This window comes from Manihot esculenta, chromosome 12, assembly GCF_001659605.2.
Source record: "Manihot esculenta cultivar AM560-2 chromosome 12, M.esculenta_v8, whole genome shotgun sequence".
Lineage (NCBI taxonomy): Eukaryota > Viridiplantae > Streptophyta > Magnoliopsida > Malpighiales > Euphorbiaceae > Manihot > Manihot esculenta.
Window position 1 is genome coordinate 7,207,024 of NC_035172.2, and position 26,751 is coordinate 7,233,774.

The window sequence follows — 26,751 nt, forward strand, 5'->3', positions numbered from 1 at the left end:
ATACAACTTTTAAAGTATTAAATTAATTAGTTATTATGACATATTCACCGTTACACTTATTTCAAAAAGAGATATCATCCCAAATAAAGAGACGATCATGCCTAATAGGTTTTCTAGCCAAAGTATGAGCCGCTAGAGTGGCATGACAACGAACTCATCTAATAGAAATATCAATTCTAGAGTCTAATAAAAATTTACAATCATTATAAATCAAATCCAATTCAGAAATGTCTAAATGTGTAGACCGAAGAATTTGAACTATCTGCAAACAGTCCATAAGAATGCAGCCATTAAAAGGCAAAAATTCCGTCGTAAAAAGCAAACAGTGATAAAGAGCTAAAGTTTCAACAATTACCGGCATACCATTACCTTACGAGAAACTAAAAAACACCACGTTGAAATATACCCTTAGAGTTTTCCATAACAAAACTGTAGCCAATAAAATCTTGAGCTTAAAACAAAACCGTAACCAATAAAATTTTGAGCTTGAAACAAAACCCCATCAACTTGACAAAGCCAACTGAAATTGTCCAAGCTTGAAGATGACGCACGAATTTGGAGAGGAATGGCTTCAGGATCACGAGCAGGGTTGGAAGAATAAAACAAGTTCTTACCCTAATATAAAGTAGCAGTGGTATTTTCATACAAAGCACCAGCACGTTGAGCAGCTTCCCAATCCAAAATATGATGTATGATGTCTTCTACAAGGTGAGCTGCTGAATTTTGCACCTGGTTCTATAATAATGAGTTCCTTGCTAACCATAATCTCCATGCACAAACCATTACAAAGGTTTTTCGAACCTTATCTTAGGACTTCAAAATCTGTAGTAAAAAATTAAAAAAATTATCATTAGGCTGCAAATCTCCTACTCCCCCTAACCTCCAAATTTCCTTGGACACAGGACAATGCAACAAAATATGATTGATACTTTCATCTTATGGCACCAAAGATATCTAGCATCCACATCCACACCCTTTTGCCTTAAGTTATCCTTTGTAGGCAATATATTTCTACAAGCTCTCCAACAGAAATTATTCACTTTTGGAGGAACCGAAACATTCCACAAACTAGTCCACAACTCACCCCCCACATTAAAAGATGATCTTCCTAGCAAGTCCATACACACAAAGTATGCGGACTTCACCGTATATACACCTCTTTTATCAAAGTGCCACAAGAAAAAATCTTCCTTATTGATAATACTAATAGGAATACTAATAATAGCTCTGATATCTCTTGAAGAAAAAAAAGCTCAATTAAAAGCGCTATGTTCCAAACCCTCCCATTACCTTCAAAAAGATCACAAACATGCAAATGTGGTTCAATAAAATCGGGGCCATCATCTGCAAAAAAGGTATCCTCCTTAGGAATCCAGGGAGCTGAAGCCACTAAAATCTTCTCTCCATTACCCACCCTCCACCTTGTACCCCTTCGAATCAACTCCCTTGATGCCATCACACTTTTCCAAACAAAGCTAACACCATTACTTACATTAGCGGAAAATAAATAACCGTTTGGAAAGTACTTTGCTTTAAACACTTTATAACAAAGAGTATTAGGATTTGTTAAGAACTTCCACAGTTGTTTGTCAAGTAAAGACAAATTAAAACTCCTAAAGTCCCAAAACCCCATACCCCCCTCCATCTTTCTACTACACATCTTCTCCCACGCTAGCCAATTAATACCCCTCCGCCCTTCTCTTTTACCCCCCACCAAAAGCCATTGACCATTCTATGCAATTCATTCAAAATAGTAATGGGAATCAAAAAAATATTCATGCAATATGCAGGTATAGCCTGCAACACAGATTTTATGAGAACCTCTCTGTCTGCTCTAGATAGAAATCTGCTGCTCCATGAATTAATCCTCTTCCACATTCTTTCTTTTAAAAAACCAAAAATTATTTTTTTGTTCCTCCCAATAAGAGAAGGTAACCCCAGATAGGCACTATGACTTAATGGTGAATGAACATCCAGGATATTACTGATATTAGACCTTACAGAGGAGACCACATTGGAACTGAAGAAAATGCCAGATTTATTGAAGTTCACCACTTGTCCAGAAGCAGCTACATAGGTATTGAGAATAGATTTAATACTATATGCTTTCTCCAGTCTAGCATTAAAAAATAACAGAGAATCATCTGCAAAAAATAAATGTGAGATCTTTGGGCATCTAGCACCTGCCCTACAACCCTGCAACCAACCCCTAGATTTAGCATCTTTAAGTAGTAACGATAAGCCTTCCACACACACCAAGTAGAGGTACGGAGAAATAGGATCCCCCTGTCGAAGACCTCTACCAGGCACAATAGGACCAATCCAATCACAATTAAAATTGATATTGTAAGAAACTTCCGAAAAGCACATAGTCAACCACCTAATCCATTAAGTAGAAAAACCAAATCGTTCCAGCATGCCTTTTAGAAACTCCCACTCTACCATATCATAAGCCTTAAAGATATCAATTTTAAGTGCACAATTACCATCATTTCTGCCCTTATTAATTTTCATATTGTGAATCATTTCAAACGCAACTATAACATTATCGGTAATCAACCGATGAGGGATAAAGGCAGACTGATTCTCAGAGATAATCATAGGAAGAACCATTTTAAATTTGTTCGCCAAAACTTTAGCCACAATCTTATATAACACATTACATAACGCAATTGGACGAAAGTCTTTAACTGTTTCAGGGCTATCCACTTTAGGGATCAAAACAATTAATGTTTCAGTAAGAGAAGAAGGAAAAGTACCATGTTGAAGCCATAGGCGACAACCATCGGAAGCATCATTGCCAATCAAGTGCTAAAATCTCTGGTAAAATGTAGGATTTAACTCATTCGGTCCAGTGCCTTGTCTGGATGCATCTAAAAAAGAGCAGCTCTAAATTTCTCATTTGAAAAGGGAGCACAAAGATCAGCATTATCGGCATCACTAATCAAGGGCAGTACCAACTCAAAAACCCATTCATAATCCACAGAACCACCATAAAAAATAGATTGGAAATAATGCAGAACATGATTTTTAATTTCCTGCTCATCCTCAATCCAGGTACCCGACGACTCCTTTAATTTAGTAATACGGTTCATTCTTCGTCTACCATTAATTTGTGCATGAAAAAATTTTGTATTTGGGTCCCCATTTTTAAGGCAAAAGCACTTTGCCTACAGTTTAAGTCTAGCTTCTTCCTGCTCAAGGAGACAATTTCAATCTTCCTTTAAAGAGGCATGAGAAATAGTACTGAGCTCATTATCCAATAATCTTTGTATAGTCTTCTTCTTTTGCCAAAATTCTCTATTTCTACTCCTACCCCACAATGAAAGAGCAGAAACTGAATCATTATGTTTCATCAAAAGGTTGTGTGGTATAGAATTAACCCAAGCTCCTTTAACAACCTCAGCCAGATCCTCATCACATAACCATGCATTATCAAATCGAAATCTCCTTCTATCTCCCCTATTATCCTTAGGAGCTGTATTTGTAATGACCCGGAATCCAGACCGCTACCAACGCTAAGATTCAGATCGACTTAAGGTCGCCGAAACCCGTAGCAAGCCTACTATACATCCGGTGTACCTGATAAAAATCCCATACATGATTATACATTTTCATAAAACTTAAACATTTCACGAACCAAGGCCTGACCTGTGCATGCATCATAAACTGTATACATAAAACCCACACTAGAGCCCTCATCAAATGGTCTAGTATGGTAAACATCACATGCCTCAAGCTTGGTTCAAACATAACTCATCATTAACACTTTTACATAAAGATCATGAACAACAGGGATTTACAAAAATATATACTAGGGCCAAGCACAATTCTAATCCATTATACATTACATGTCCACATCTATTCTATTACATCAGCTATACCAGCCACAAAGCCAACTCCCCTCGCTATCTCTGATCCTACAAACCTGGGGTTAGGGGAAAGGGATAAGCTACAAGAGCCTAGTGAGCAGAACCATAAAAACAGTTTAATGAACATATGCTCATATGAAATGCATCACAACACAAACAATTCACATCAAGATGGACTTGTCACCAGTAACTCTCTACATATCAAATGTGTTCGGCCCTCGACGGAGCTCCTCAGGACTTTCGCTTAAACATAATATAACATATCCATAAATGCTATGGGCGTAAAATGGGCCTCAACCTGGACTTTCTCTTATCATATTGCTAGGGGCGTAGAATGGGCCTCGACCTGAACTTCCGTATCATATCATATCATATCATATCATATCGAGGGCTAGTGGGTCATCCAATATCCATCCACATCAATAGATAATTATGCAATGCATCATATTCATGAATTCTAATGCAACATCCTAATATATATCATAGCATTCGTAATACATGAACATGCTTAAAAAGTTTAATTACTTTAAAAAGATAGTTCAGTTCTACTCACCTCTGGCTGACACTTGACTAAAACTGTAGCAGCTGACTCACTGTTGGCCTCTACGGTCTCCCTGGTCCGATCCTACACAGGTGGACTCAAATGAGGGACCAACACAACTATTACATGACTCTAAATAACTCCCCAAAAACCCCCTAAAACATCACAAAACATGCACATAAAACAAGCAAAGGAAGGCTGGGCAGAGGACTTTCGGCGGCAGGTTCGGCGGCCGAAGGTCCTCCACAGATCCGAAAGTCAGGCACTTTCGAGGGTAGGTTCGGTGGCCGAAGGTCCTTCACAGATCCAAAAGTCAGGGACTTTTGACGGTGGATTCGGCGGCCGAAACCTCAACACAGATCCGAAAGTCATGCTTTCGGGGGCAGTTTAGGCGGCCAAAAGGCTGCCTCCCATGCAGGTTCGACGACCGAACCTTGCTAAAACGGTCGAACCTGAGTTCTCCAGAAAGGCAGAACCCGAAACTGCCCTAAGCACTCAGCCTCCAAAACTCCTCAAATCCTCACATCCAACCCCTCAAAACATGCATACACACTCATCAAGCATAAGGGGCATAAAAACTAGCCTAAACCCCAACAAACAACTATAAAACATCACAAGAGCAAGCATTCATCATCAAAACTAATACAAACCCTAACACTTTAGATCTAACCAACTTATGCATTTTTAACCATTAACCCTTTTTAAAACTTACTTAAAATATAGGAAAAAGCGATGATCTACACTTACCTCTTGAAGATCTAAGGTAGATGCAACCCAAACTTGGAGTTGAGGAGAAATGGTCTCCAAACTTTAAAATCTTGGATTCAAACTTAAAACTTCAAAAACAAGAGAAAACTCATGAATATCTTGAAGGATTTGAAGGAAAAACAACAAAATCAACAATGGGAGGGCAAGAACTCACCTTTGCCCGAAAATGGAGAGAGAACCTCTCCCATTTTCGGACTGGAGGCCTCTTATAGATGGCTGTCCAAACCACCTTCGGGGGCCGAAAGGAGAGCTTCCGCGACAGCACCATGTTCGACGGCCGAACCTGGGCTTTCCTCTCCATTGCATTTTTCTTTCTTTTAAAAATTCTTTAACACAAAAACCAACAGTAAAACCATAAAATTTATTTTGTGAAAAACTTATTTTACCCTTCTAAGAGGTTTCGGCATCCGAGATTTCGAATTCCAACGGGATTCTGTCGGAATGTTGGAATTCTGACGCCAGAGTCTAGCCGGGTATTACAGTATTAATCACCAACGATTTGTGATCTGATCTAGGAACATGAACAACCGAGCAGACAACATTAGTGAATTTACGAGTCCAATCCTCAGTAGCAAGGGCTCTATCAAGCTTCTCTCTAACCAGATTATTCGACTCCCTGCCCTTCTCCCATGTGAAGAAAGAGCTAACGGTGGGTATTTGAACAAGATTATTGTCCTCAAGGGCCTGTCTAAACCCCGCATAAGATAATTTGGCAAAGTTACTCCTCCTTCTTTCTTATCTCTCGAGCATAAATTATTAAAGTCTCCCGAACAAAGTCAAGGAAGAGAGCTTCTACGAGATAAAACTCGAATAAGATTCTAAGACTAACGTCGTCGTTGTGATTTCGGAAACCCATAATAACCGGTAAACCTCCATTGAACATTACCTTCCGAAACAACCGAACCAATAAAATTTGAAGAAAAGCCAACCACAGAAACAGACACATGACTCTTCCACATTAACGAAAGGCCTCCTCCCAATCCTTATCTATTGACTGAGAAACAACTATCAAAATGTGAAAAACTACTAAAAAATTTCATACGAGAACTAAGAGCTTTTATTTCCATAAAAAATAAAATGTTTGTCTTGTAACTAGTAACCAAATCCTTCAATGCATTAACTGTCCAAGGATTGCCGAGTCCTCGGCAATTCCAACACAGGACGATCATTGCTTTCGGCTATCCTGACCTTTGACGGGATGAGCCGCTTCGATAGTCAATTGATGCAGATCTTCTTCCATGGAGAAGGGAAAAAAAAAATTAGGTTTAAGAAAGAGAAAAAGGCGAGAGTATCGAATCACAGAAGAAACTTAGTCTCCACTGTTACACCTATTTATCGGGTCATAAATATAATAAAGATATTCACTTTTTATCACATTAGATATATTTTTCCCTCAAAAATTTTTTACTTTTTATTTTTATTAATTTAAAAAATATAAAATATTAATATGTATGTTGCGACATATAAAATTTGTTATATACTTGATTATTTAAACTTAATATATTATAATAATATTATATTATATAAAAACGTATAACAACATATAAGGCATGTTATATAAATTTAGTCTAATAATATATATAAAAGTGAGAAGGAGGAAATATTAAAATTTTTAAAAATATCTCTACTAAAATTTGACGATTACAATTTTTTTTTATTATTTAAAATTTTTTAATTTAAATATTTAATTATATAAATAAGCTATCTTGATCGAAAAAGTCTAAATATTTAAGTTCTATTTAATTAGATTTTGTTATAAATTAAAACAAAATTTAACTGAAAAATTAATTAAATAAAAAAATCATATTTAAAAAATATAAAATTATTAGGCACAGTATTTGAACTAACACTATAATATTTAGCAACAAAAAGATTGGTACTTCTGTGAGAAGAAGCCGAGCCATCATGCTTCTTCAAAATACCCATCCTAGCATCAAAATACCCATCCTAACACCTAAAGTGTTAAGTAAAAATCTTGAAAAAATATCATAGTCTAAAACATTATATAAAAAACTAAGAGGCATATGCAAAGTAGTGGGACTAGCATGTAGCCTAGCTACCCTGTTAAGACAGTGAGCAGCTAGATTAGCTTGTTATCTAATTCAAGATAAAGACTAAAAAGATTCTTGAGCTAATAAAGATCTACAATCATTTATAATTTGCCTAAATTCTAACCAGTCCTCATGAGCTGAAAAAATAACATCCACAATAACTTTTGTATCAGAATCCACGTACATATTTGTGAGATGATTGTTCTAGATCCAAAAAAGAAACTTTCTAAGAGTTAAGGCTTCTGCAAGTTTAATGGGAAGAATAGACCCATAGAAACCGGTTAGACCCATAAGAAAAGAGTCTCTAGCATCCCTAATAACTGTGGCATAAGTTGAACAACCACTATGATTATGGATACTAGCATCAATATTACATACTAGCATATATATCTTGCATAGAATGATCCAGTTCTTAGTGATGGTGCTGGTTTCTTAGAGTACACATTCTTCCAATCACATGAAATTTGAAGGCCCAATGATACAACCATATATGCACTACATGTCTTATTATGACATAGTAACCAATTCTGTTGAGACCAAATACTCCAAAGAGCCATACAATTTTTTTTCCATAAGATTCTGATCAACAGATTTTCAGAGATGGTGCAAATAAGTCTTCACATTATCATACCTACTCGGACTAGCCGATAACTCCAAAATATCCCAACAATAATGTGCATGAAGGCAATGAAGGAAAATATGCACTGAACTCTCATTTTCTGAACAGTAAAGGCAAGAGGCAGAGGTATCGACAGATTTCTGTTGCAATTTGAGATTTGTGGGTAGGATATCTCTAAGGAATCTCCACATGAAATTTTTAAATTTTGGAGGCATGTGTAACTTTGAGAACTTACTCCAATCCTCAGGTATGCCATGGTAAGCAATTGAGTTATCAGAATATACAGTAATATGATAACTAAACTTAACACGTCAAATTAATCTATCACGATGAGTAAAAAAACTTAATGGAATCTTACCAATTTGATCAACATTACTAGGGATGAAAAGTTTTTTTATAAGGTTAAAATTCCATTTCCTCCCATTCTCCATAATCAAACCAAACACTTTGAGATCCTCATTTCCTCCCATTCTCCATAATCAAACCAAACACTTTGAGATCCTCTATGCCTTCAATACATGGAGTTTCTAAATAAAAGTGTTGATTGTCAATCAACTATGGGTCTTCCCAAACACTTATGTTTTGACCCTTCCCTACTCTCCATCTTAACCCTTTACTCAGAAATTCTGAGCCTGCAATAAGCTTTTCCAAACAAAACTAGGATTAGTCCCTTCTTCTGCTTCTAAAAAATCCCCCTTGAAAAATATTTAGTTTTGAAAAATCTACTAAGAAAAGCATGTGGATCGGAGATAAGTCTCCAATCATGTCGGCAAAACAATGTAAGATTAAAGTGGTAAAGATTTCGAAAACCCATCCCTCTGTATTCTTTGCGAAGACCTATAAATTCCCATGATAACCAGTGTATGTGCCTTTTGCTAGCCTCCTTTGTCCCCCAACCAAAAGAAATTCATCATTTTTTGAAGGTCGTCACACATCAAAACAGGGATGGCAAACATACTCATGCAGTATGAAGAAATAACCTGTGCTGCTGATTTTAAAAAAATCTCTTTACCTGCATTAGAGAGAAACCTACTTTGCCAATTATTTAAGTGTCTCCAAAGCCTTTTCTTGAGAAAAAAAAAAACCTGCTTTTTGTTCCATCCCATAAGAGATGGGAGCCCCAAATATCAGTCATGATTGAGAGAAAAGGTGACCCCTAACTCATCTTGAATCACAACTTTGACCTCACTAGTATCATTGGGGCTAAAGAAGATTCCATATTTCTGGAAATTAATGGCTTGACCGGACACGTGCTCATAAATATGCAAAATACTTTTGATAGCCCTACTCTCAATAAGATCAACTTTGAAAAAGAAAAAACTGTCATCGGCAAAGAGTAAGTGAGAAACACTCGGAGCTTGCATACAAACTTTTTCTCCATGCACATCACCTCTCAACTCAGCATGTTGAAAAAGAGCCAAAAGTCCTTTAGCACATAAGATAAACAAATAAGGTGAAAGAGGATCACCTTGTCTTAGGCCCCTATTAGGCATAATGAGACTAAAAATCGCTCAATTCAAAGAAATAAAGTATTTAATAGTGATAATACACATCATGATGATATTCGCAAATTTATCAGTGAAACCCATTTTTAACAAAAGAAAACGCAAAAAGGTCCAATTCACATGATTATAAACTTTACTGATATCAATTTTCACAGCAACTTCACATTTTTTACCATGAGTTTTCTGTTTCATGTGATGAATAATCTCGAAAACCACCGTGACATTATCAATGATGAAATGACCCGAGACAAAAGCTAATTGAGCAGGTGAGATAATAGAATCTAGCAAGAGTTTAAGCCAATTAGCAATAGTCTTTGCTATGATTTTATAAATCACATTACAAAGTGATATAGGTCGAAGATTCCAAAAAAGTTAAAGGCTTATCATTTTTAGGAATGAGAACAATGGTAGTATCATTAAGATTGGTAGGGAATACACTGTTTTGGAACCACTGTTGGCAACTAGCCACTACTGAATTTCTAATAGTACCCCAAAATGTTTTATAAGAAGTCGGATTCATTCTATCAGGTCCTGGAATTTTATCCAGACGCATTTGAAATACTGCTCATTGAACCTCACCTGCACTAACAGGTGCCAGCAAATTCTTATTATATGAAGAAGAAATTCTAGCTTGAATCATATTAATAACGGGATCATAAGAACTGCTGGGCAAAGAAAATATTTAAAATTTTATTCTTATTTACACTTAAATTCTATATTATAATTTAAACTAAAAATATAGAAGTCCTAATAAATTTGGATGCTTTAATATTCTAATTCTACATATATTTATATGTAATTATATTTATAGAAACTATATAATTTCTATAAATATAAATACGAACATAAATAAAGGAATTGCTATATTTATATGTAAAAAACTATTTGCATTCATCTTCATATTTTTTTAAAGAAATATGTATTTTAAATTTTGTTGAAATATTTTAACAAAAGACACTAAAAATAATTAAATGGTAAAATATGTAAAAATTAAAAAAAAATATTATGAGTTTGAATAATAATAATATTTTTTTAAAAAAATTTATTGCTTTTTACAATTTTAGTTCATGAAATTTTTAATTAAAAATATATAAAAAAAATTTATATAATGGATTCCTAGAATACTTTTAACTTCTTTAGTTATTCACAACTTCATTTAAATTTAAAAATAGATAATATGTTTAATTTAATTGTTAAATTAGTTTTAAAAGTTACCTAAGAACATATTGCCATATTTAAATTTATCAATCTTTAAAAATTTAAAATTAAATAAACGATTATTTATTTGAATTCAAATATATTGTATTGTTAAAATTTAATAATATAAATATTAAAATTATATTATTAATTGTAAAAAATTAATTTTAAAAAACTAATATTAAAGTTATATTATTGATATTAATTGTAAAAAAATTAATATTGATAAAATTAAAATAATTTCGTAAACTAAATAAATTTAATTTAAAAAATAAAATTATCATCTATTTTAAAAATTAAATTAAATACTATTATAAATAATTTTAAAAATTTAAAGTTAATATAAAAAATTCCATTATTTCCCTCTTTTCACTTTTATATATAATATAAATATTGATTAACTACTTTAAATTCAATTTTATATGAAAATTTTAGAAAGGAGATAAGCACATTTCAAACTTTTTATTTGTTTATTTTGCTGTAACTTCTTTATTTTGGATATGGATATGGAAACTCTAACAAACTCTAGGATTCAAGTACCTACAACAAATTTTCTTTTTTAACTTCGAAAAATGAGAAATACGCAAGAGTTTTCAAACTCAGTTGCGGTTGAAGAAAGCCATTACAGGATGGTAGACAACATTATTAGCATTGACACCAAAAACAAAATCAAGATGAGCATAATCCTCCACGGACAGTACAGTGAGCTTGTCTGCATCGTGATCTTTAAGGTTCTGCAGTAGAACTCCCACGTCCGCTGGATCAGAAAGTGAGTCCTTCACTCCATAGCTAAGGAAGAGAGGAAAGTCTTTTGGGATGCTTTCCATGTTGTACACAGGAGGAGTGCTTTCGTTATAGTGCTCCATGTTGTCTTCTTCATTACCATAATCGTACATTGCTATGTTTCCCGTCCTAATCACTGTTTAAAAAATCATAATTATACAATTAAGATTAGTCGTTGCCTTTTTAATCTTTCTGTTTGCTTCCAATGGTAAAGCAGGTTGATTAGAGAGATTACTTACTTTGAGATAAGTGAATCATGTTCTTTGTAGCTGTTGGTTGAGACAGGTTATCTAGAATATTTGAAGAATTTAGACAGCAATTTGCGCCTGTGAATAGTTAAAAATAAAGATGTAAATCAGTCAAATAGCTGATGAACTTGTAGAAGGAAATGGAGAAGCCAAGTGGGTACCAGTGACAGCGGTCCATAAGTTTGTGCAGTCCACACCAGGCTCACTGCAGATATATTCAAGAAGCTTGGAAGTAGCCTGACTGTTCAATTTTCCAATGAAAATTGTTACCATTTTCTTATCTTCAAGTATCAAGAAAGAAATGTTCTGTAATAGATAAAATTGCTTCAATTTAGTTTGCTTTCTCACCCTTGTGGATCAAATTCCCGCAGCCCTAACCAGTAAATTTCCTGAGAAATCAAAAGGGAAAAGTTAATGAAGAGGTAATGAGAGCCTTCTTTATACAAAGAGAAATTTGTTCATTTGTTTACCTCAACCAAAAATGCATCAGCAGCTGCTTTGCTGAGTAGTGATGTAATCTGATTAAGATAAGCAATGGGGCTAAGCAAAGCTGCTGATCTTAACATGTTCGGTAACTTTTCTTGTGAAAGGACAGCCAAAGCAGTTAAAGTTCCCTGCAAATTAAATCACAGCTTTTTTTTATGCTATAGCCCGGAGTAAACTGAGAAATTAGAATGTACAGATGCAAATGCAGATGCTTTCCAAGGAATGGCCAACATAGTGAAGTTTCTGCCCTGTCTGTTGATGCACATACTGGAACATGGCAGGAAGATCATGAGCAGCTAATTCATCCCATGTCCAGTCCCAATAAGCCTGCAATTACAAGGACAAGAACTCATTAAAATTTTTCAATGAAGCCTACAATAATGAAGAAAAATGTTAAATGACAGCTAGAAAGCTGAAGCTCAACCGGATCATAGGGAGTAAGAGAGGTGTGTCCGCGGCTGAATCTACTTCCACGGGTATTAGCAATCCACACATCGTATCCATTGTCTGCTAATATGAAAGCCAGAGATTCATCAGGAGAATTGGATAGCCATGTTGCACCATCCTGTAATCACACAGTAATAGTTAGTTCTCTCATCTAAAGAAAAAAAAAAAAAAAAAACAATGAGATTTTGTTTATTGGGATAGAATATTTCGAATCCCGTTTGGAGCCAATTTAATCAAATGTTAATAATAACAAAGATAAAACTGAAGAGCTACTGACCGAGCTTAAACCATGTTGCAGCAAGACTGGTGGATTGTCTGCTAACTTGCCGGACCGCCCGGCAGGCATTCTCTGAAGGCTAAGAATATAACCATCTTCTGATGTTACCTGGAGTCATTTCAAGGTTTAATATAATAAATTAATTCTTACATGTTATGAAGTGACTTACAATAAAGAATTCTACAGAATTAGAGTGCGGTACTTTATGTTCTTGGCAAATATATCCTTGTGTCTCCACCATGGAATTGCAGAGACTATCAGTATTATTTGGTGATAACAAAGACACATCCTGTCTAGTGATCAAATGCAGCTTTGTTCTTGCTGCTGCTGTAATTCCTGAGAGGCTTAACAGAATCACCACCAGAATTGGAGTGGTTAAAGTATTAGCCATCTCGAGTTCTATAAAAGCTACGTAGATTTCCTGGATTTGAAGGAATTCTATGATTAATCATGAGCTAATAGTAATATATATATTAAAAAAAAGTTGACGAGGATGAATATATGGTACAATTTTAATATATGGTAAATGATTAGGCAAGGAATTCAATTGAGATTTCTTTCCTAGAATTGCCACACATATATATATATATTATATTATTTTTTTATTTTTATTAATTTTAAAAATATAAAAATATTAATATTCACAGTATGTTGCGACATATAAAATTTGTTATATACTTGATTATTAAAACTTAATATTTTATAATAATATTATATTATATGAAAAAATATTAAAATTAAAAAAATCATGAACACTATAAGTATAAAAGTGAGGAGGAAATATTAAAATTTTTAAAAATATCTCTACTAAAATTTGATAATTACAATTTTTTTATTATTTAAAATTTTTTAATTTAATTATTTAATTATATTAATAATCTATCTTATCGAAAAAGTCTAAATATTTAAGTTTTATTTGATTAAATTTTGTTATATATTAAACTAAATTTTAACTGAATAATTAATTAAAAAAAATTCATATTTAAAAAATATGAAATTATTAGCCACAGTATTTGAACTAACACTATAATATTTAGCAACAAAAAGATTGGTACTTTCATTACTGATAACCACCGGTACTCACAAGTACTTGGGCTGGATCGGAGCCCATGAAAGCAGATCAGACCTTGAAATCGAAACACTTTTAGGTGGGTTTACCTAGTGGCTTCGGCCCGGAGTCTAGTCTGAATGATAGACCGGGTTGTTTGCAAGTCCAAACCCGGTAAGAAGAAAGCCGGCCCGATGATAGGACATGGGGAGAAACGAGCAAGTCCCGTCCTTTCGCAGCACTGTCTACACGCACGCCGGAGGGAATTAAATGGCCACTTGGCGTGAGGCAGACGTCTGACACTTTCATATGTATAAATCTGTATGACAGAGACAGGTGGTACGTAGCTATGAGACAGACAAAGGCAAAAAGATAAAAGGAGGAGGGCACCTTCCCGGACTCAAGCTTACACACATATTAAAAACCCTATTCTCTGGATTTCAGAATATCAATTATTAAATAATTTATCATTAATAATTATTAGCAAATAATATTTATTTAACAAATTAAATTTGCACTAAATTTATTTTATAATGTTTATGTAGTATATATAAAAGTAGAAAAACAGGAAAATATTAAGATTTTCAAAAAGACTCTACTAAGAATTGATAATTATAATTTTTTATATTTAAAAAGTTTTAACTTAATTATTTAATTATATTAATATTCTATTTAAACTCAGGTTGTTTGAAGCAATATCTTAATATTTAAATTTTATTTGGTTAAATTTTATTATAAAAAAATTTTCTTAACATTTAAATTCTATTATGGTAATTTTCTATATATAAAAGTTAGAGGAGAGAAATCATTGGATTTCTTATAATATCCTTTTACTTTTAAATTAATTATAATAGTATTTAATTTTTAAAATTGTTGATTATTTTATTATTTAAATTTTGATTTTTAAAATAGACTATAATTTTATTATTTAAATTATTTTTAGAATTACTTAAAAACATCTCAAAATATATATGAAAGTACAATAAGATTATGATTTTTAAACTAATAATATTTTGAAACGAAATAATAAAATTATTATTCAAATTAACTTTATAGTTTATTAAAAAAATTAAAAGTATATAGGATAATTTATAATAAAATTCTTGAGGTTAGTAAAATCTATAGTTTAACCTTATCATTTAAATAATAAATAATTTAATTCTTAAACTTTCATTATATTAATAAAATAGTCATTATGTTAAAATTTATTATTAAATAATAAATACTTTAAATTTCACTTTTTATAATATTTTAGTTCTTTCAATTTTAAAAAATTATAATAATTTAATTCTTGTAATTTTAATATTTATAATAATTTAATCTTTTAATTTGAATTAATTTTTTCAATCAATGATTAATTAATGATAAATTTAATGAAAAAATTATTTTGTTAATAAAATAAAAAATTTAGAGATTAAATAATTTTGTGAAGCTCAGCATTCTGTCGGAAAAAAAAAGCAAACTATGGAAAATTAAAATTGTATATAATAATTAGCACGAAATTATTAAATAATTTGGATTAATTATTTTAGATTAAGAAAAAAGAGGATTTAAAAATTGTTTAAGTCAGTTTGAGTTAGACTATTTCAATTAGTATAAGAGCTATTTGGATAAAAAAATTGTGCAGTGTGAGCACGAGCTGGAGTCACTTCAAATATTAGCAAACCACAATACTAGATTGTGCAGTGTGAGACGAGGTGGAGCCATCCCAAATATTAGCAAACCACATTATTTAAGAGTTCGGTATTGATTTAGCAATTGTATTCGATTCACTGATTCAGTTGCGACAAGAATCTCGCAAATTTAGTGAAAGAGAGTATGACATTCAGTCCCACATCAATTTCCACGCCCGGACTGTCAGCAGTTTAATACACCTACCATCCCAGGTACTAGCGAACCGCTATATCCAATTGTGCAGTGTGAGACGAGGTCAAATGTGAGATGAGGAACCCGCCTGCCCATAGAAAAGAATCCCACATCTGTCCTGCTTTAGGTCAAACTGTTTCAAATTTATTATTAAATAAGTAAAAATTAAGTTATAAATTTTGCTAAACCTCTATTATCTAAGTATATAACATAATATTACATTTCAAAATAAAAATTCTCAAAATAGATTACAATAGTATTTAACTTTCAAATTAAATGATAATTTTATCATTTAAAATTAAATTTCAGAATTGATAATAATTTTATTATCTAAATTATTTTTACATTTTTTAAAAATCAGTGAATCTGTATATAAAAGTAAAAAAAAAATAATAAAATTTTCTATAACACTCTCACACTACAAGAAAAATAAAAAAAAATTTTATCGATAAATAATTAGTAATTTAATTATCAATACTATACATCAGTAAAAATCATTAGTAAACTGTATGTAATTTATTTTATTAATTATTTTTTTATAATTTAATCAGTAAATTTTATTATTTTTTTATAAATTTAAATATTTATATAATTTACTGTAGCATCTTAATATTTATTTAAATTATATTCAGTGACTCTATCACTTCTTAAAGTCTTAACAAAATGATCCCTTTGCTTATTTACATATGCCACAAAATTTTTTAATACTTCACATGCTTTAGATTTTTATTTTAAAAAATAAACTCAAGTCTTTCTACTGAAATCATCAATAAAAATAATGAAATATTTGTTACCTTCATTTGATGGAACATCCATATAGCATAAATCTAAATGCTTTACTTCATGCTCAAAACATAATGCTCGCAGATCTGCTCAGAAATTTGAATGCTTAGCAAGCTAGAAACTCATTCCTTATTTGCAAGGAATTTGATGCTTCTAAAATTTAGTCATAACCAATTATCATCATGGAGTTACAATAAGAAGAATTATCATAGTTGATATGGGCCAGAAATATTTTGCTTGTTGACATCTTCATCTTTAGGATTATGCCCTTCTTTACATCACGATAGTGCACTCGTGCTTGTTGAAACACAAGTCATAGGCCTTTTCTGCTAGATGTCCCACGCTTAAAAGATTTTGACAAATGTTAGGAGTATAGTACACTTCAAAAATATAGTTTGAAGATCTATGGTTGACTTTAATGACAATCATCCCTTTCCCTAGAACTGAAGAACGAAACGACCCTATTTCCACTTAAATGATTTCTACAGCCCGAATACTACCGAAGCTTTCATAACTAGCCAGTAGCAAAGTTTTTGAGTTATCATCCTGTGAAACTCTAGCATGATTCTCTCTATTTTCAGTTCTCTTAGCACGACATTCTCTGCTATAGTGCCCATATTTTTTTGCAGTTATAACACTCAATGTGTGACTTGCATTCATATTGATAATGACCGGGCTTTTTGCATTTGTGACATTGAATATTAGATTTATTTAGAGAAGAATCATTACCTCTTTCTCCTTGTTTGGTAGTAAGTCTGAAATTTTTGCCCCCCCTGTCTCTGAAATTTTTGCCTTTGATTCTGCTATGTTCTACTTGTGATGGACTCCTTCTCATTTCTTAAATTCACTTGGGCTTTAATGCTTGCTCTAATATGCTTGGTGACCTCTCGTACATCCACATCTCTCTGAACTCCAATAAGCCTTGTAAATCATTAAGAGTCAAAGTTTCTATGATCTTTGGATTCTTCAATGGCTGTAACTATATAATCAAACTGACTTGACAGCATTTGCAGAATTTTCTCCATAATATCCTTTTCTTCAATCTTGGCAATGGTTTGCTAAATTCTTTGTTGCTATCCTCCAATTTGGTTTGCCTTTCTAATTTACGTGGATGATGTTATCATTGCCACTAATGACCCCTCGTATACAGAAGCTCTCAACGCAAATATGGCTTTGACATATTATATGAGGCAGGTATGCTTGATTGAAACCAATCGACTTTTCCCTTGAACAAAATCATAAGGTAGCTTTAGATGAAAGCAACTTGCTTGATAATCCAAGTCCTTACCGTCAATTAGTTGGGCGATTGATTTACTCGACTATCACTAGATCAAACATTTGCTATTCCATTCATGTTCCATCTTAATTCGTGCATCAACCTTGTCAAGGGCATTGGAAAGCTGCCCTACAGGTATTAAGATGTCTCAAGTTAGCACCAAGCATGGTATCTTTATGTCTTTTGCTAGTGATCTTTCTCTTATAGCATATTGTGATTTTGATTAGGCCATTCCCTCACATATCACTCATTAAGTGGTTATTTCATTCTCCTTAGCAACTCTCCTATCTTATGAAAAAGTAAGAAGAAAGTTACTATTTCTGCGCTTTTGCAGAAGCTAAATACCGCTCCATGGCCACCACTGCTTGTGAGCTGATTTTATTACGCCAATTATTTTCTGATTTGACTGTTTCTCACACTTTACCTATTAATTTGCATTGTGATGATCAAGCCACTATGCACATTGCCAAGAATCCAAACTATTATTAACGTACTAAACACATTGAAATTAATTCTCACTTAGTTTACAATTGTATTCAGCAAAGTTTACTCAGTCCGTACATTAATTCCCAAAATCAGTTAGCTGACCTGTTCACTAAGGCTTTAGGCAAACAACAATTCCAGTTCCTAGTTGGCAAGTTGGGCATTCACATCTCCATGCTCCAACGTGAGGGGGCCTGTTGGAAATTATTAAAATTTACTAATGTTTTTTTGCTGCTGATTTGATGTTCACTTTTGATTCATTGATGTACTGCTTTATTCTTTCCTCGTTAGTGTACTTGCCTCGTATATTCTTGTATCTAAGGTTTTTGTATATCCCTGTATTAGTGGCTTTTTCTAGGTCTGTATCTACTATAAAACCAATACCCCTCGTATCAATAAAAATAACTTTGAGCCATTTTTCACAACCTCATATTGCTTGATTTTTTTTCATTTTCTTACACAAGCTAAAGATTTGTTTGTTTTGTGGAAAATGCAGGAATAGATGCAGATGTAAAGTGTTCAAATAGTTATTATTTAAGTTTATAAATTACATTTTTAATAATTATTAATATTTAGTATTTTATAAATAATATATTTTTTTTATTTTCAATAAATAAGAAAAATTAATAATTAATGTCCATATTTACCTGAATCAACAGACTTATCTTGTACCATAAATTAAGCACAAAGACATGAGAATACAAAACTTGACATAAGCAACTTGGAGGTCTCTAAAAATATGGAAATATTATAAATAAATATGTTTTATAGGACAAGTGTTTCTCTGTTTTTTAGCTTTTCCCTCTAGGCAACCGACCTTTTTGTTTCTGCCAATCTACAGCTTCCTTTATCCTTCCTCAACCCCAGATGTGGGTTTTCTCTTTGCACTTTGAGTGGGGTGTGCTAAATAATAATAGGTTTATTTTGGGGTGGATCTAACATTGTTATGGAGAGAGTTTTTTCTTGATCTCGGTGGTAGCTTGGAGAGAATATCTTGACATGCATGCTTGTGTTGACTTGATAGTGTCTCATCCGGGCTTTCTCTTGCCGAGGGTGTTCTTGAATCCATGGAGCAACTCTTCATTTGCGTTGCATAGGGGGAGGCTATATCCCGAAGATTGAAGTTGGCCAAGATGTTCTCAGTGGCCACCCCCTCTAGCTATAAGAGATTAAGAGGATGTTTGGACTCTGTATCGTCTCTTCAGTGTACTCCAAGTCCCTGCTGATTCTTAGGTTGCATGGTGGCCGGTTGTACTACTACAACTGAATTGGTGTTGCTGACTTTTTTCCTCTTGCCTCTCCATTAACAATGATATTTTAAATGTTGCATGGGTGACTTCCAGTTTATTGTTTCCTTACTCCATCGCTTTCCCTGATCTATGATTTCTCGGTGTGGTTGGTGTCTGTATGTGGTGGGTGAAGATGAATCAAGCGGCAACTCCAACTTGCTCATGCTAGGTTGGTTGTTTTGAGTCTTGTACTCTTTTTAGATTAGGATTTCTAAAATAGATCTGCGCTTTAGATCAAGTTACCTTAGAAGCCAGATGTTTGGGATATTTGTGGATCTCTCCCCTTGCATGTGGGCCATGGTTCTTTTTTAAGTAAAAAATATTAAACTCATTAATTAATTTTTCAATTTTAAAAATTATATAAAAATTATATAATAATTTAATTTAATTCAACATTTTTTTTGTTAAATTTTTTGTTTAAAATGAAAATTTTTAATTTTTTTTGTTTATAAAATTTTTATTTTCAAAAAAAATAAAATTGATTTTACCAGAATTCGTTAAAATTTTATTTAAATCATGCAAATAGAGCTAGAGTTTTCAAACTCAGTTGCCCTGGAAGAAAACCATTATAGAATGGTAGACAAGATTATTAGCATTGACACCTACAACAAAATCTAGATGAGCATAATCCTGTATGGGCAGTGCAGTGAGCTTGTCTGCATCGTGATCTTTAAGGTTCTGCAGTAGAACTCCCACGTCCGTTGGATCAGAAAGGGAGTCCTTCTCTCCATAGCTAAGGAAGAGAGGAAAGTCCTTTGGGATGCTTTTCATATTGTAGACAGGAGGAGTGCTTTGGTTATAGTGCTTCAGGTTGTCTTCTTCATTACCATAATCGTACATTGCTATGGTCCCTGTCCTAATCACTATATAAAATTATAACACTTAGATTCTGTTTATTTATTTGTAAAAAATAACTTTTATTTAAAAAATAATATTTTTATAGAAAATATTTTTTAATAAAAATAATTTATTTCTATTATTTAATTTTAATTTAAAAATAAAATGTAATAAAAATTTATATACATCCGTGCTAATAACATTTTTAAAAGGTAATAGATTAATTTTTTTATTTAAAAATAAAAGATTGTTTTCTTTAAAATCATTTATTTTTCTCTGAATTTTAATTAATTGTTCTATATATTTTAAATATGTAAAAGAAATGGAAAATATTTTTCATAAAACAAAGGAAGGCTTACTCTTTATGTTTGCTTTCTGTAGTAAAGCAGGTTAATTAGAGAGATTACTTACTTTGAGCTAAGTGAATCATGTTCTTTGTAGATGATGATTGAGGTGTGTTGTCTAGAAAACTTTTGGTTTTTGAAGAATTTAGACAGCAATTTGGGCCTGTGAATAGTTGAAATGAAGATGTCAATCAGTCAAAAAGCTGATGAACTTGTAGAGGGAAATGGAGAAGCCAAGTGGGTACCAGTTAAAGCTTGCACTAAGTTTAAGCAGTTCACACCATGCTTACTGCATATATCTTCAATAAGCTTGGCAGCAGCCTGCCTGTTCAATTTTCCAGTGAAAATTGTTACTATTTTCTTATCTTCAAGAAGCTTGGAAGCAGCCTCTCTGTGCAGAAAGAAATGTTTTGTAATAGATAAAATTGCTTTAATTTAGTTTGCTTTCTCACCCTTGTGGAACAAATTCCCGCAGGCCTAACCAGTACAAGTCCTGAGAAATCAGAAGGGAAAAAAGAAAATATAATTGAAGAAGTTAATGAAGAGGTAGTGAAAGCCTTCTCTATACGAAACAAATTTGTTGATTTTTACCTCAGCTGAAAATAGATCAGCAGCTACTTTGGTGAGTAGTGATGTAATATGATTAAGATGAGCAATTGGGCTAAGCAAAGCTGCTGATCTTAACATGTTCAGTAACTTTCCTTGTGAAAGGGCAGCCATAGCAATTAAAGTTCCCTGCAAATTAAACCACAGTTTTTATATTAGCAACTCATATTATGGCCTGGAATATACTGAGAAATTAGTATGTACAGATGCAGATGCTTACCAAGGAATGGCCAACATAGTGAAGTTTCTGCCCTGTCTGTTGCTGCACATACTGGACCATGGCAGGAAGATCATAAGCAGCTAATTCATCCCATGTCCATTCCCAATAAGCCTGCAATTACAAGGACAACAACTCAATAAAATTTTTCAATGCAGGCTACACAATGGAAAAGAATGTTAAATGACTGCTAGAAAGCTGAAGATCAACTGGATCATTAGGACTAAGAGAGGTGTGTCCGCGGCTAAATCTAGTCCCACGGGTATTAGCAATCCACACATCGTATCCATTGTCTGCTAATATGAAAGGCAGAGATTCACTAGGAGAATTGTATAGCCATGTTATACCATCCTGCAATCACACAGTAACAGTTATTTCTCTTTATCCAAAGAAAAAACCAATGAGATTTTGTCAGTCAGTCGGCATAAGATAGTTGGAATCCCCATTTGGAGCTAATTTAATCAAATGGTAATACTAATAAAGATAAAATTGTAGAGCTACTAACTGCCAACAACCCATGTTGCAGCAAAACTGGTGGATTGTCTGCTGACTTGCCGGACAGCCCGGCAGGCATTCTCTGAAGGCTAAGAATATAACCATCTTCTGTAGTTACCTGGAACCGGTTCAAGGTTTTAATATATAAATTAATTCTTACAAATTGTGAAGTGACTTGTTATGCAGAAATAGAGTGCAGTACTTTATGTTCTTGGCAAATATATCCCTGTGGCTCCACCATGGATTTGCAGAGACCATTATCATTTGGTGATAACAAAGACACATCCTGTCTGGTCATAAAGTGCAGCTTTGTTCTTGCTGCTGCTGTAATTCCTGAGAAGCTTAAGAGGATCACCACCAGAATTGAAGTAGTTAAAGTATTAGCCATTTTGTGTTCTATGTAATTGCCACCTGCAACAGCAACTTCATTAATTTATAGTGAATCCAATATATATATACTTACTAAATCTCAGTTTATTTCTCAGAAAATATTTATCAGAAAAATATTATTTATATTCTTTAATAGGTGATACATTCAAAAAAAAAATATTTTCCATATTTCATTAAATATCAAATTAATTATATTTATTTAGAGTAATGATATATTTTTAACTTAACTAACATTACATTAAAATTTCAAAATAACATTAATCGTAATTATTAATTAGAATCACTAAATTATATGTTTTATTAAAAATTAATTGTAAATTATTATATACTATTAATAAAATTTATTATTAATACATTCATTTACCACAAAATTTAACAACAATATTTGTCTATTTTTCTATACTTAATGAAATGAAAATAAATATAAATATTAATAAATATATAAACAATAATAAATAATTTCTAAATTATTAAATTATATAGTATTAATCTATATAATAAATCATATTATTTGATATAGAATATAATTCTATTATAGAATACTAATAATATATATATAAATAAATAATAATAAAAAAAATAATATAAAATAATAAAAATATAAAAAATAATATTAATATAAAATAAGAACAAATATAGAAAATAAGAAAATAAATAAATATACATAGAAATTAATAAAGTAATATATATATATATATATATAATTGAAATCTCTTTCAATTTAGAATATTGAATTTCTGATATATTCGATTTTTAGTAAATTCTAATAATAAAAAAATTTCTTATAGAATTTATACAGTCTAAACAAATAAACAAAAAATAAAATTATATTTTGAATTTTCTCTTTTCAGAAAGAAAAAATTAAATGGTTAAATCAAAATAAATTCTGTAAAATGGGTCTCATACCTCAGTAAAAGAGCACACTTATTGCTTCACCTGGAATTTTGAAATTGAGATAATAGAAAATATATGATTCCAGAGAAATACTTCTCCTTCAGCTAAAACACAAAAGAAATTTTTTTTTCTTTCAGAAAAAAAAAATAAACAAATTTTTTTTCCTTTTATTCAGAAAGAAATGTTCTTAAAAAATAATAGAAAATTTTTGTGCTTTTTATCAAATGTGTGTAAAAATGGTTATATATATATTCTAAAAAGTTTCCAAAATTAGAGTGAATAATACTGTCATGAGTGTGAATAGGGCTATGCTTAATGCACTATAAATAGAAGCATAGAGAGTTTACCACTAAACATTTGTGATTTCCAAGTGTCAAACGGTGATGGCCGGGGTGAGCATTCGCTGGTCGGATCAAAATTCAATCGAACCGAATAAATTAAAAAATTGAAATTTTAGTATTTATAAAAATTAAATCGAATTGATTTTGGTCAGAAACCAAACCGAATCGATTTGATTCGGTTCGATTCAATTCGTTTTTATCATTTTCAATTTTTAATAAATTTTTTATTTTTTAACTTTATTTTTAATATTTTAAAATTTAATTAAAATATTTTAATATTAATATGATTTAATTTCTTGAAAATAATATATTATTATCACTAATCAGTTTGGTTCGATTTTTTTTATTTTTTTTATCAAAACCGAACCAAATTAAAATAATCAAAATTTTTAAAAATAAAAATTAAACCGAATTAAAATAAATAAAAAATCAAACCAAATTTTTAAATTAATTCAGTTTAATTAATTCCGCGTGATGGCATTTGTTTCAAATTAAAAAAATAATAATAATAATTTAAAATTCTATCAGTCACAAACACATACCTTTTTATTGATTTTCTCATTTTTATGAATATTATGATATTGTCTTTTAACGATAAATAAGTATATTAATAATTTAATAATTAATTTTATTAGCAATATGGTAATAATTTATAATAGTGCTAATAAATTAGTCATTCTAAAAAAATATAATTAGTTATTTTAAATATAGCTTAGTTACGTTAAACTATACTATATTATAAATAAATATAATTTTATAGTATTTTAGATTACATTCGTTTTATACTTGTGATTTTTTTATTTTTTTTATTTGATAAAAAATATATACCATGTTCATTATTATTGTTACATTTTTATTATTGCTATTTATTAGTAAACATTTTTAAAATCAGAAAACTCAAAATAAATATTGATTTTTTTTTAATTTTAGCAAACATTTTTTTCCTAAATTTTATTAGGTTATCATTAATAATTTTAAAATTTTATCTCTATTTCTTTACATATATATTCATATAATTAATTTATAAAATATATTTTTATTTTTTATTATACATATTTTTAAATATAAAAAAATTTATTAATTAATTATTTAATTTTTAAAAATATATTAAAATATTTCTTAAATTTTAAAAAATTTACTAATTAATCTCATTAATTTTAATTATTAAATATTTTACTATAAGAAAAAACTCATCATTTGGTTCTTAAATCTCACATAATTTCATTTTTTCTAATAAAAATTTAATAGATTTTAGATATTTAGACTAATAATAATATATTTATACTAACCACATTTTTGTATTTTTAATTATTAAATGTTAACTTTTTAATTTTTTTAATAGAATTAGAATTTCTTTTACTCTTCTTATCCATTTTTTTTTATAAAATTAAATATTAACTAAATAAATATCCAATATTAACTAAATTGTAATAATTCATAAATTTTTTAAATGATACTATAAATATTATTAATTAATTTTAATTATATTTTATTAAATATTATTATTTTATATATTATAATTATTATAAGTTATCATTATTAAAAATAATTTAAATATTTTATCTAGTTAAAAATATTTATAAAAATATTGATATTTAAAAACAAATAATATAATAAACAAATAAATAATAAATGAACTAGCTCTTTTAGAGTTTATGTTTTGGGCTTAGGCTTCCTTGTTTCTATTTTATTTTTTCGCTTTCGAATTAGGTTTCCTTGTTTAGTGGATTTGATTTATAAGCTGGAGTTTTTTTTTTTTTTTTATTGGATTCTGGTGTATGAGTATGGCTTGCTCTATATGTTCAAGTCTAAGCGGCACCGTCTTTAAAAGAATATAAAAGTAAAATAAAGTTTTTTGAAATATGATTTTATGAGATATGATTTTTCATGAGTTTTAAATTTTAATAATATTTTTATTATTTTAAGAATTTTTTTTTTAAAAAAATATTTATAGGTTTTTAAGAAAAATCTTATTAACCGATTAATTTAGTTGATTGAAATTTGAAGTTTTTTAAAATTTTTAAAAATTTTATTTTAAAAACCCTTTTATCTCTTAAATATAAATTTAAAGTTTTTAAATCTTAAAAAACCTTTCATTATTTTAAAAAATCATTTTCTAAATTAAAAAAATATTTATTTTACTATACTTTATAGCATTTACAACTCTAGATACACGCAACATAGGGGTGAACAGTATTTAGTTCAAATCGAAAATATTGATCGAACTAAATTAATTTAAAAATTTGATTCGATTTTTTATACATTTCAGTTCAGTTTGATTTTTAATTTTAGAAATTTCAGTTATTTCGGTTTGATTTAATTTTAATCAGAAAAAAATCAAAAAATTCAAATCGAACGGATTAGCGATAATAATATATTTTTTCAATAATATAGAGAAATTAAATCATATTAAAATTAAAATATTTTAATTAAATTTTAAAATATTAAAAATAAAGTGTAAAAAATAAAAAAAATTATTAAAAATCGATACTGATCAAACCGAATCGAATCAGATCGGTTCGATTCGATTTTTGATCAAAATTGGTTCGATTTGATTTTCATAAACACTAAAATTTCGATTTTTGGTTTATTCGGTTCGGTTCGATTTTGAACCGAACCGACCGAATGCTCACCCTAGGACAGGGTGGTGGGCTCAAATTTAAAATCCTGAGATGAAACGCAAAACAAACCAAGCATCCCAAGGAAAAGGCAGTCGGCAAGGATATGATTGATACAATGGGCTATATCTAAGAATTATCTTAGAGAAACCTCTGTTTTTTGCTAAAAGAAGAGTTTCTCGACAGGCGATACTTTCTAACTGTAAAGTGTTAAGGAATGAGACCCACGGATGACAACACCAATCAAGTATACTCCCTTGATGATCACGGACAACAGCAGAGGTAGTATCCAACTTAGAATTGACATATGCTGCAGCATCAAAATTTAGCTTAAGGAAGTTTATAGAAGGGGTTGCCAGCACATTGGGAAAGGAGATTGAAAAGGATGAGGATTCAAGAGAGTCTATAACAAGGACGAAGAATCTGAAGAAAACACGTCTTGAAACTCCTCTCTACTTAATTGCCAAACT

The 26,751-nt window shown here is 30.9% G+C and overlaps 2 protein-coding genes across 2 annotated transcripts; both read right to left on the minus strand.

Annotated features, from left to right (window-relative positions):
* Nucleotides 1-11,152: 11,152 nt before the first annotated feature.
* On the minus strand, nucleotides 11,153-13,185 carry LOC110627350 (triacylglycerol lipase 2). The gene is made up of 9 exons (XM_021773627.1): nucleotides 12,997-13,185; nucleotides 12,795-12,902; nucleotides 12,495-12,635; nucleotides 12,291-12,397; nucleotides 12,055-12,202; nucleotides 11,933-11,973; nucleotides 11,746-11,825; nucleotides 11,576-11,662; nucleotides 11,153-11,472 (listed from the first exon to the last, which is right to left on the minus strand). The coding sequence occupies exons 1-9, from the start codon at nucleotides 13,183-13,185 to the stop codon at nucleotides 11,153-11,155; spliced, it is 1,221 nt and encodes a 406-aa protein (XP_021629319.1).
* Nucleotides 13,186-20,082: 6,897 nt separating this feature from the next.
* Nucleotides 20,083-22,435, minus strand: LOC110627346 (triacylglycerol lipase 2). Its single transcript, XM_021773618.2, has 9 exons — nucleotides 22,241-22,435; nucleotides 22,049-22,156; nucleotides 21,754-21,894; nucleotides 21,547-21,657; nucleotides 21,312-21,455; nucleotides 21,173-21,213; nucleotides 20,966-21,045; nucleotides 20,788-20,883; nucleotides 20,083-20,402 (listed from the first exon to the last, which is right to left on the minus strand). Exons 1-9 carry the CDS (start codon nucleotides 22,424-22,426, stop codon nucleotides 20,083-20,085), a joined length of 1,227 nt encoding a protein of 408 aa, XP_021629310.1. The 5' UTR covers nucleotides 22,427-22,435.
* Between the last annotated feature and the right edge of the window lie 4,316 nt (nucleotides 22,436-26,751).